The sequence below is a fragment of the Schistocerca nitens genome, chromosome 11 (genome assembly GCF_023898315.1).
Source record: "Schistocerca nitens isolate TAMUIC-IGC-003100 chromosome 11, iqSchNite1.1, whole genome shotgun sequence".
Classification (NCBI taxonomy): Eukaryota; Metazoa; Arthropoda; class Insecta; order Orthoptera; family Acrididae; genus Schistocerca; species Schistocerca nitens.
Genome location: NC_064624.1, coordinates 114,575,028 through 114,587,266, shown reverse-complemented (window position 1 = coordinate 114,587,266; position 12,239 = coordinate 114,575,028). Strand labels below are relative to the sequence as shown.

At 39.5% G+C, this 12,239-nt stretch overlaps 1 protein-coding gene across 1 annotated transcript in view; it reads left to right on the top strand.

Moving 5' to 3' along the window:
* Positions 1-611: 611 nt before the first annotated feature.
* The window catches only part of LOC126212691 (uncharacterized), a 99,680-nt gene continuing 88,052 nt past the window's right edge, over positions 612-12,239 (top strand). Inside the window, exon 1 of the mRNA XM_049940107.1 lies at positions 612-795. Coding sequence (XP_049796064.1) covers positions 718-795 — 78 coding nt within the window. The 5' untranslated portion in view covers positions 612-717. The remainder of the gene's footprint in view (positions 796-12,239) is intronic.

Here is a 12,239-nt window from a genome sequence, read left to right as displayed (position 1 = left end):
GCTATACCATCACTTTTTGTCAGCTCTTAGTGAGTAGATTATGACAAAACTTTAAATTTCTATATATGGCGAATAATTGTGCGAAATATTCAAAATGAAATTTTTGTTGCCACTGGAGTCCGCTATGTAGAGAACCTGGAAGTGGTACAGTGTTCTGGGATAGCGGTATAATAATGTATGCAATTGTAATCGTAATCAGAAAAATAAAAATTTTTCCTAAAGTAAATGTCTGATACCACAGTACCAGTTTTACAGGCTTGTGTGTCGATAGTAATGCTTGTGGAGTCAAAGCATTCATCTGACTTGACAAGGAAGAGTAGTAGACAATTCAAAGCTCCCAAATTAGAAAAAAAAAGAGAGAAGTTCGTTGGGAAGTGAAATGAGGAATTCCATTTCGCTAGCAAAGCACGCTAACCTGGCAGCGGTGAATTATACTCCAACAGCTGACACAAGCTGCAAAACAGGAAGAGCAGAAGGACAGGGTCGCACAGATACGATGGACGAGGAGTGGGGGAGAGATGGTATCGGCGGTGGACAAGCGCACAGTTCACAGGGACCGCTTTGTGGCATGTGGCGGCGCAATTACAAAAGAGCAGGACAGCCGGGGGCGACAGACAGTGCAGGGTCGCAGGACTGCGACCGGGACAGCGCAGAACGGAGGTGGAGCCGGAGGCAGAGGCAGGCGTAGAGAGGTAGAGAGACGGGCCGGCTCCAAGCATGGGGCCCGGAGCGCTGCTGATGTTGGCGGCGGCGGCGGCGGTGGCGGGCATCACCAGCGCCAACATCGCCCTCGCCGTGAGTACCCGCCCTGCTTCTTCTCTGCGGCAGCCGCTCAAACGACGGCATTTTTCCCCGTGGAATTTCAGACGTCCTCCCCCTCTTACGGCTCATCATTGCAGTTCTACGTGACTACCGCTACTGGAGCTTTTCCAAACTGTGATCAGTCCCACATGCAGGTGGGAGGAGGTTGGGGACGCACCCTCCCCCTCCATCCCCCCCCCCCCCCCCCCCGAAAAAGTTTGGGCTTAAACTGAGTACAATGGAAAGCCGAAGAAACTGATACACCTGCTTAATATCGTGCACGGCTCCTACCAGCCCACGCAGAAGTGTTGCAACACGACGTGGCATGGACTCTATTAGCGTCTGAAGTAGTGCTGGAGGGAATTGACACCACGAATCCTGCAGGGCTGTCCATAAATCCGTAACAGTACGAGGGGGTGGAGATCTCTTCCGAACAGCACATTGCAAGATATCCAAGATACGCTCCATAATGATCATGTCTGCTGGCCGAAGTGGCCGATCGGTTCTAGGCGCTTCCGTCTGGAACCGCGCGACCGTTACGGTCGCAGGTTCGAGTCCTGCCTCGGGCATGGATGTGTGTGATGTCCTTAGGTTAGTTAGGTTTAAGTAGTTCTAAGTTCTATGGGACTGATGACCTAAGATGTTAAGTCCCATAGTGCTCAGAGCCATTTGAACCAATGATCATGTCTGGGGAGGAGTTTGGTGGCCAGCGGAAGTGTTTAAATTCAGAAGAGTGTTCCTGGAAATACTCTGTAGCAATTCTGGACGTATGGGGTGTCGCATTGTCCTGCTGGAATTGCTCAAGTCGGTCGGAATGCACAATGGACGTGAATCGATACAGGTGATGAGATAGGATACTTACGTACTTGTCACGTGTCAGGGGTCCAATATCAGTCCAATTGCACACAGCCCACACAATTACAGAGCCTCCACCAACTTGAACAGTCCCCTGCTGACATGCAGCGCCCACAGACTATTGAGATTCTCTTCATACCTGTGCACGTCCATCCACTCGATACAATTTGAAACGAGACACTTCCAACCTCTCATCATGTTTCCACTCATCAACAGTCCAGTCTCGGTGATGATGGGCCCAGGCAAGGTGTAGAGCTTTGTGTCGCGCAGCCATCGAGGGTACACGATGTTTCGTTCAATGGTTCGCACGATGACGTTGACGGCCCAGCACTGAAATCTGCAGCATTTTGCGGAAGGGTTATACTTCTGTCACGCTGAACGATTCTCTTCAGTCATCTTTGGTCCCATTCCTGCAGCATCTTTTCCTGGTCACAACAATGGCGGAATTTAGATATTTTGCTGCAATTCCGATATTCACTGTACACTCGTGAAATGGTCATATGGGAAAATCCCTACTTCATCGTTATCTCTGAGGCGCTGTGTTCAATCGCTCGTGCGCCGACTACGACGTCACGTTCAAACTCACTTAAATCTTCATAGTCTGCCACTGTAGCAGCAGTAACCCATCTAACAACCGCGCCAGACACTTGTTTTCGCAGCGACCGCAGCGCCGTAGTCTGCCTGTTTACAGATCTCTGTATTCGAATACGCATGCCTACACCAGTTTCTTTGGTGCTCCAGTGTACTTTCTTAATATTCTTCAATCTTGATTATGACTGAAAGTGAAAAGAGTTTCAGGGGTAAAGAAGATGATGAACAACAGCAGATTCACCAACCTATATGAGGCTAAAATTCTTGTGAAGCAGAGTAGATGGTGGACAGTTTCGTCACTAAATCTGTATTCACGCAAGGTTTTCCGTGTATTTGGAAATAAATAAATCATCTGAGGATACGTTTCAGATAACTATCTTCCTGTCTCCAGTCTCAGTGCCATACTTAGACATACAAGTCTGCATCTGGGCCATTTCCGAACAGAGCCCCTGTCCAATCATGTCAAAGTAAGCATCTCCAACCACATAAAAAGTTAAGACATTCTCTCGGAGTCACTTAACTAGCTATTATTCATCGACCAACTTGTAAGACAACTTTCGATTCAATTTGTTATAGTGTGGGTGTGTTATCAGTGAAGAAGGAAGTGCGGTAAACCAGCGCTTCACTATCTTGTATCCTTACTTCAACTGTACTGCAGATACTAAGTAGGTCACCATGGCATCTCCAATCACTGGAATTAATGCGAGTGATGCGAATCATTTAGTTCGTAATTTCAATTTTTAAAAACAGAGATTGCATGGGGGCTTAATTATATGAAATGCAAATATTTTTAGTTTTTCGGTTTAGTAGCTGTCTGTCCGATTACGAAGTCTCGTACCGGTTGGCCCTGACTAGTGTTATTACGCAATCTGACTGCTTAGAATAACAACAAGGAATGAAATGGAAATTTTCATTAACACAATTAATCAATTAAGTCCCCAGCAACTATAAAACCTACGAAACCAAAGCACAAGTGTAACTGTTCTGTGTGTGGAAGTATGACTCAACGTACACATCTGGCACGGTTCTTCTTCAAAAGACAAGAATTTCAAATACCATCTATACTGAATTAATTAAAGAAAATACGAATACCATAAGAGAACCACAATTACACTCTAATCCAAGAACACAAGCCAGATGCTTTGTTGACTGAACCTGTTATGACACATTATTTAAAACATGGAAATAATGAAAAATAAATCAAGTTTCGTTACCTTCATATATTGACCAAAATCACTCTCATAATTACAATATATCTCCACACCGATTCGCTATTACAACATCTCAACAAGAATTTTTCAGTATCACATCTCAGCAAGCACATCTCAACACGAACTGACTACTACGAGCTCTCCCCAAGCACTGACTTCTAGCACATCTCAATAATAACTTCCCGTGGAGGCGGCGGAACAATGCTCTCTAGCGATCTCTGGCGCTGTGGCTCAGTGTAGCCACCTTTCATATGCCCTTCTTCCACGGCTAGAATTTGATGGTATTTTTGCCAGCATTGGTGGTGAAAATACCACCAAATTCGTCAAAAAAATACAGACAAAAATAAAAGATAATATTAATACGTAAATATCATATAACTAGATAAAATTTTGGCTTTGCACTGACCTTTCAGTAACCTATTATATAGAATACAGTAAGCAATACAAATTCTTTCATGCATGTGACTTTACATAATAGTTTACACAAGTATTATGTGGTTAAACAGTTCAATCAATGGCGTCAGCAATGACGAATATGTGCAGGTAAGAGTCTCATAACTTTCCACAAACAGTAATACACAAAAAATCAGTTTATACAAATATTCACATAAACGCTTTCCATAGCTCAAGAATAATCAGTTGACAGTTCCAGCAGTAGCACCCAGCAATGGTCAACAGGTGCAAATACCAATAAGTAACATTTTTTCAATAGAAGCAGTCCATCAGTGGTACCCAGCAATGTTGAGCAGGTGCACACAGCAACAAGTCACATTTCTCAGCAGAAGCAGTTCCATAAAATACACTGTCACTGATCACACTGTTCATCAGAGTTTATAAGCAGAAATTAAACATGTCCTAGTGGCACCAATATTGTAGAAAAGGTACAAGTAACAGTCCATAATTTTTTTTACAATCACTGATCACACAGTTCATCAGCAGAAATTAAACAAGTCCTTGTGGCACCAATCATGTAGAAAAAGTCCAAGTAACAGTCCATATTATTCACCATAACTACTGAGACAGTTCAGTCATGAACAATAGTTTGAATGCACATACAATTTCTTTCACAAATTATTATCAATGCTCTTACACTAAACATACAAATCATAATAAACACACAAATGATATCAGGTAATTGTCACATTAACTATTACAGTACACAATAACAGTTAACCTATAATATTAATGGGTGTCAGTGCAAGCCACTACCAACAAATAAAATAATATTTAGGAGATAGGTTGGGATCACTTCTCTGGGATTATAAAAGGAAAACACACAAAACACACTCACTCATCTTTCATCCACATTAGTGCTATTGTGTAGTTGAATAGTGTTAACTGTGTAAATGCAATTCTGTCAAAAGTTGATGTTCATCATGTGTATCAAGTAGTAGTGGCAGCAATGTATAACAGTCAATAATAGTTAGTCAACGTCATAGTCATCATGTCAAGACCAATGTTTGCCAAGCCAGATCAAATTGTACTGTTGCTGAACAACTGTCAGTGAGCCAAGATATGCAAATACTTCCTCTCTTAAAAAAAAAGTGTATACTGCTTATTGATTTAACAAAGTGTGTGTGTAGGCAATCTTCTTTCTACTTTAGTGTTCTAGTCTGCCATCTTCATCCTCCTTGTTCCATATAAACCAACAAAAACAATATGCTCCTCATTTACTTTACCTCTTATCCACCAAAACTCCAATAATCATTAGCATCACAACATCTCAATACTTCACTAATACCTTTTCAATACGTCGATCATCAATATCATTTGCCTTACCTTTTGTCCACGAAAACTCCAATAATCATCTACTTCACCTAATCTCAATACCTCAATAATACGTCGATACATATAAACCTCAGCACCAATATCATTTCACTTCCATAACAACTCTTTCCTCTAGTCAGTCTCCTCGAACAAGTACAGATAAAATCCTAATCCAAACCAATTCATCATCCCATACAATCCGAAGACACAGTGTCCACACACACCTCTGTGTAATCCATCTGACCCAAATTTTCTACTCATTGTAAATTACAAGATACATTTTGGTTCCTTGTCCATCATTAAATAAAAGAAATGCATACATGACCTCTAACAGACCTTAGTTCGAATAATTCTCAGTAATTAAGTACGATTACGGAGTGTGAATGATCATAACATTTCACAGTGTGTACACCACTTCAAGAATCATAGCAGAAGCAAACATGTGGAGTATTTTTTGTGTCAAGTGTCACTTCCTATTTCAATTGCTCACGAAAATGGAGTGTAATACTGTCAATGGTCTAAACCTAGTTTTGGTCTGTCATGTCGTTAGCTTCCTTCCTATTAGCATAAATTTATACAGATTCCATAAAACCTCAGCTCATGTGACTTCTATGACTTTCTTGTATTAATGTCGTTCGTCGAATTATAGCAGTTCATTTTCTTATCTTAAAAATATAAGGCACTGAGCGTAAGCAAAACATGCAATAGCGAGTAAATATACCAGTAGAGAACAGAATGTCAACAAGTGGATGCAGCACAATCCCTACAACGAGGCTCTGCCAAGCGAACAATCTATAATTAATACCACAGTGTAACCTAAACTCTATGTTCGTACACAGTATATCAGCATTTCTATATACTAAATTGAAGAGTAGTTATGACAACAAAACAGAAATGTGTAAATATGCAATCCATACGCACAGCAGCAAACATGCCTTACACAATAAACAGGTCATTAGCATCACATCGACATAAGCAAATAAATGTTCATATGTAATCTTAATAAGTACCCATGAAGGCGCAAGCAGATAAATCACAAAGTATAACTTACATATCTAACCACATTAGCACAATTAATCAGGTGACAATTATAATTTAAATAAATAAGCACAGCAGGCACATAATAAAAAAATATATCATTAGTGAAAAAGCATAGCAGCCAAGCGATGCATAATATATACAAATAACAACCCTGTTCATTAGTCAATCATTGTCAAAATCAGTTAATGTGCGCAAGCACGTCGCTTCACAAGTAAATTCATAGAACATGAAATTAGCACAAAGTATGAGTCACGTAATCGCAAGCAGCAAATTACGTCTAAAGTACGTACCTAAGTGGAATTATGTTACCTGAAAAATAAACTCAATTAATAGTTACCCTTTTTAATTTATTACTTTTTTTTTTTCGAAATTCCATTCTTCCTGAAATTTTCTCGATAGCAAGTCGTCTTAACGTCGGACACGCACCGAATTTACCTGAAGGTCTTAAATACTTTAGACAACCGTATCCTGAAAAATACTGAACGTTAATAACATAATTTATGAAGTCCTTATAGCTTTATACGGAATTTAGTCGGAGAAATTAGACTGTGTATTTGTTTACGTCTGTCAGTGCATTCGCACTGAGCGCTCGATCAGCTGTAGGCGCGTGACGTAGGAAGGTAATTGTTTGCGGTCAACGACTGCCTTGTGCGGCGCGCAGACTGACTGTTGCTTTGAGTATGTGCCGCCGCCAAACACAGCGCGGTATCCTTGTACTCTCTCCATGTTTACGTAAACTGTTGGTTTCTCACAAGTATGTCATTCCACAAAAATTTTTTACGTTAGATATGTGATGTATTCCCTTAGAGCGCCGAGTTTTAAGAGTTTCTACTTCAACAGTGTTATCATGAATAATTTCGCGAACTCTATATGGACCGTTATAAAGCAGAAAAAATTTGCGACATAAGCCTTTTCCTTTATGAGACAAACGATGAGATTTAATTAACACCTTCTGACCAACTGACAAGATTTTTAAACGACCAGGACGTTTAGCTGATTTCTCTCTTCTAGCAGCCGCAGATGCAATATTTTGTAGAGCCAGGTTGACAACTTCAGAATGCCGCAGTTTCCGTGAAGGCGGAAAAGAAACGATTTCAGAAATGCGATTTATCGGTGCTTTATTTTTTAATATCAGTATAGGCGGTAAAGAAGTTGAATCATTAGGAAGTTCATTCAGAATGTTTTGAAAAAGATGAAGATACTGATCCCACGTTCTGTGATTCTGATGACAATAAAGACGACACAATTTATTGATTTCCTTCATCCATCTCTCTGAAGGATTAGATTGGGGGTGAAAAAGTGAAATGAAAATTGGTTTAATTTTACGACGCCGTAGAGTACGAAGCCAAATTTTAGAGCGAAACTGTGATCCATTATCTGATATAACCTTATCAACATGACCAACTTCCTTAAGAAAATGTTTGATGAAAGCATTAGATACTGAACGAGCTGTTGCTTTGCGTAAAGGTGTAAAACACACATATTTTGATGTTAATTCCACTGCTACGAAAATATACGCAAAACCATTAGTAGAACGAACCACTGGACCGAACAAATCGACTGCAGCCATCTCCTTTAATTTCGCTGGAATGATAGGAAACAACGGTGCTCTGTGAGAAACTGTTGGCGGATAAGCCTTTTGACATAATTTGCATTTGGCAAGAACAGATCGAATACGTTTTTCCATATTACTGAAGTAGCAATTTTCTCGTAATTTATGAAAGCATTTTCTGGGACCAAAGTGCGCATAACTGAAATGTGTGTACCAAATCAATTTATTGACCCACTCATCAGGAATACAAACTAACCAAACAGAGTTGTCGACCGATTTTCGTTTGAAAAGAATATCATTGCGAACTAAATAATACTGTCTGATCGCTACGCTTTCCTTTCTCCTCCACTTCTCCTTAATGTCCTTCCAGATTGGATCCTTATTTTGCTCCTTAGCGATGTCCTGGAGCGAAGACGAAATAAAGTTCTCAAACGCAACACCTTGAATGTACATCAAACAATAATGGTTTTCTTTGCCGTCCTCTTCGGCACTTTGTTTCAAACCCATAGTTGCACGTGATAAAGCATCAGCAACAATATTTGAAGATCCCTGTATGTAAACAATACTAAAATCAAATTCCTGTAGGTACAACGCCCATCGTGACAATCTGCCATGAGTTAATTTTGTCGACATAAGAAATTCCAGAGCTCGATGATCGGTGTAAACCTTAGTATGTCTGCCAAACAAAAATGTGCGAAATTTTGTGAAGGCCCATACAACAGCCAAAGCTTCAAGTTCCGTAATCGAATAATTCTTCTCTGATTTAGAGAGAACACGGCTTCCAAAGGCAACAGTTTTCTGTACTACAACGCCGTTTTCTTCTATCTCTTGAAATAAATGTGCACCTAGGCCTTTGTATGATGAGTCCGTCGCCAAACAAAAATCTTTAGATAAATCCGGATGTGAAAGAAGTGGGGCAGCAACTAAAGCATCACGAAGTTGTTCAAACTCTGACTGAGCTTCCTCATCCCAACACCAATTAGAATTTTTTCCAGATAATTCACATAAACGAGGTGTGGCCAAATTGTCCAATCTAACAAAGCGTCTAAGAAAATTACAGACACCAAGGAAACTACGAACATCACGTTTTGTGGTAGGAACAGCATAATTATGAATAGCGTCTAGTTTCTCTGGATCAGGGAGAATACCTTCTGTAGAAATAATGTGACCGAGAAATTTCACCTGAGAACGACCAAATTCAGATTTTTCCAAGTTCGCTGTCATGCCAACTCGTGCAAAAATACGTAATAATGAATCCAAAATTTTGTTATGCTCACTCCAAGAACGTTTAGCAATAAGAATGTCGTCAACATAAGAAGTAATATTGTCACGAAGATAAACAGGTAAAATTTCATTTAAGCTACGAATGAATGCTGCTGAAGATACAGTAAGTCCAAACGGTAATTTCCGAAACTGGTAACAGTTACCAAAGGCTAAAAAAGCAGTATATTTTCTACAATCAGGGTGGAGTTCTATTTGCCAAAAACTTGCGCGCATATCAATCGTGGATAAAACTTTAATTCCATGGAAATGTTGAAGAAGTTCATCTAAATTTTGTGGACGGTCAGTTTCAGGAATAATAATATTGTTTATCTGTCTGGAATCCAGAACCAAACGAATTGACCCATCCTTTTTAAGAACAACGTGTAATGGGCTGGTATAAGGACTGACTGCTGGCTCAACAATGCCCTGATCTAACATGTATTGAAGTTCATTCTTAACCTTGTCTCTGTAAGCCAAAGGAATAGCGTACGTTTTCCAGCGAAATGGTGTGTGTTCTTTTACTTTAAATAAATATTGTAAGCCTTGTATAGTTCCTGTGTGATGACTAAACACTGTAGCATGTGAAGTCAAAATATGGTGCAGCTCTTCTCTTGCAACGTCATCTGGCACTTCAGCTTTCTTAACCTTTTCATTAATTAATTCTTCGCTATTAATTACATCATCCATCGCGTCCCTGTATCTATTGTCATTGTCATGAATAAACACACTGTCGTCATAATGCTCAACAAAAGCATCAGAAGTAAGAAACCTTAAACATTTTGTATCTGATTCAGATCTTGCTAAACACTCGAAAAATTTCAAACATTTCAGCATTCCGGCAACAGTCAAATTCACACTTCCTTCTTTAAAGTTCAAAATTGCCTTATGTGCGTTAAGAAACTCCATACCTAAAATAATCTGTGTACTGAGTAATGGAACAATAATAAAATTAGCAGAAAATTCGTATCCTTGACAAATGAAATTTAGGTTGGTCTGTTGTTTAACTTCCACACCTTTTCCAGAAATCGCTCCTCGAATTGTAGTTTTAGAAATAGGTAACACGGGACAGGCAATAGTTCTTTCACATATACGAAAAACTGATTCACTAATGACGTTCAATGGGCTCCCAGAATCTAAAACTGCAGTGAACTTATTCTTACCCACACATACTTCAATAACAGGATGTAAAAATGCGTCTACATTAGTTTCCTTTTCGTCTAACAAAATGTCTCTCATGTCTTCCAGTCGTACGTAGTGTAAAGTCGAAGTGTCATTACTTTCTGAACCGTCTATATTGCTGCCAGAAGCCGAAGCTGCTAGTCATTGTCGATTGTTTGCGTCACGTCTTTGATTATTCGCGTCATTTCGCGGATCAATTTCTACTAATTGCACTTGTCTCTCTGAAGTTCTGTCAAGTGGAGGATGCCAATTAGGTCCTTCCTGTCTGTTAGATGCAAATTCTTGGTTGTGACTGTTATTAAAATTTCTGTTTTCCTGTCTGTCTGCATAACTACTTCTTGTGTAATTTCGACTGTCACTTCTGAAATTATTGTTGTATCTACTACCCTGGTTATTTCTGTAGTAAGAATTTCTGTTATTGTATGAATAATTTCTATCTTGATGATACCGATTACTGTTTCCGTATGGTTGATCATTCCGGTAGGAATTACCGTTATTATAATTGTCTGTGTAATTTCTGTTAGAACGTCTGTTATTGTCATAAGGCTGGTATCTATTGTCCTGTCTGTTACGTCTGTCATTCTCAAAGTTACCCAAATAACGTCCGTTCCGATCACTATCCCTTTTCTCTGAAAATGTATTGTAATTACTGCTACTGAAAAAATTACAAGAAGTCCCGTCGTCGTTGTCATACTCAAGTTCTTGTAGCAAAGTCTTAAAAGTCTCAATGTCGTCTTTACATCTTCCGGCTAAAGCAATTTGTCTTATGGATTGTGGCAGCTTAGTTAAACAAATGCGAATTAATTCAGTCGGACTGTAAGGGTTGGAAAGGAACTGATTCTTTCGAATCATGTCTTCAAAATATTCTGCTGGCGTGCGGAATTCAGACTGTTTGAAATTACGCTGCATAATAAGACTGTGTTTGACTCTGTCTTGCGTGTTTTCGGACCAATATGCCGATAGAAATGCATGATAAAAATCATTCAGATTATTACAATCTCTAATGAGTGCACGCATCCGCGTCGCCGGTTCGTTTTCTAAATATCCACACATAAATTCCAGTTTGTGACTTAGTGGCCAATTTGGTGGGAGTGCATACATAAATTGATCTAACCATGCACATGGATGTATGTCAATTTTAGAATTGCGGAAGATCTTAAATTTCCGAACAGTCAAAAAGTGTTTATAGTCAAAGTTTTCGCCTCGTGGCGACAAAGACCTACCGCGTCTGTCCCAGTTTGAATGTCGATTATTGTCAAGTTCGCGCGCCTGGCGCTCTCTTGTTGTGTCCCGTAAATGAAATAAATTACTTTCTTCAAACCCCTCTGCTATCTGTGATTCTAAATTTCTTCTGCTGTCTTTTCCTACGATTTCGCCTTCAATTTGTTTGACTTGCTTTCGTAATGCCTCAACTTCCCTTTTAACGCGTTCATTAAATTTTCCCTGATTTTCAACACGCTTATTTATGTTCTGGTACTCTTCGGTTTCTGCAAATGGTAATGGAGCTGTATCATCTGAATCTCTATCCCCATTTAAACTAAGACTTGTCAATTTATCTGAAATCTCCTCAACTCTTTCCGATAAGTCACCTATTTTTTCTTTCTGTTTATTTACGTCTTCCGTAAGTGTCGCGACTCGGGTTTCAGTGTTGACACATTTGGTAGTTAACTGTTCATATTGTTGTGTTAGATTATTTATTCTGTCATTTGGTACGGATTCCTCGATTCTCTCAAATATTTCTTCCTTATCGTGTGCACGTTGTAAATTTAATTCTGAAAATTTTTGTACTATCACGCGATCTCTTTCTTCCTGTTCTCTATCCTGTTCCCTTTGTCTAATCTCTACTGCAATTAATCTATTATTGTGAGCATTCAAAATCGGTTGTACTTCTTCTCTGATTTCTTTCTTTAATTCATCTTTCATGTTTTTGAAACAAGTCCCTATTCGTGAATCTAACCGTGTTTCCATTGTTCCCATCT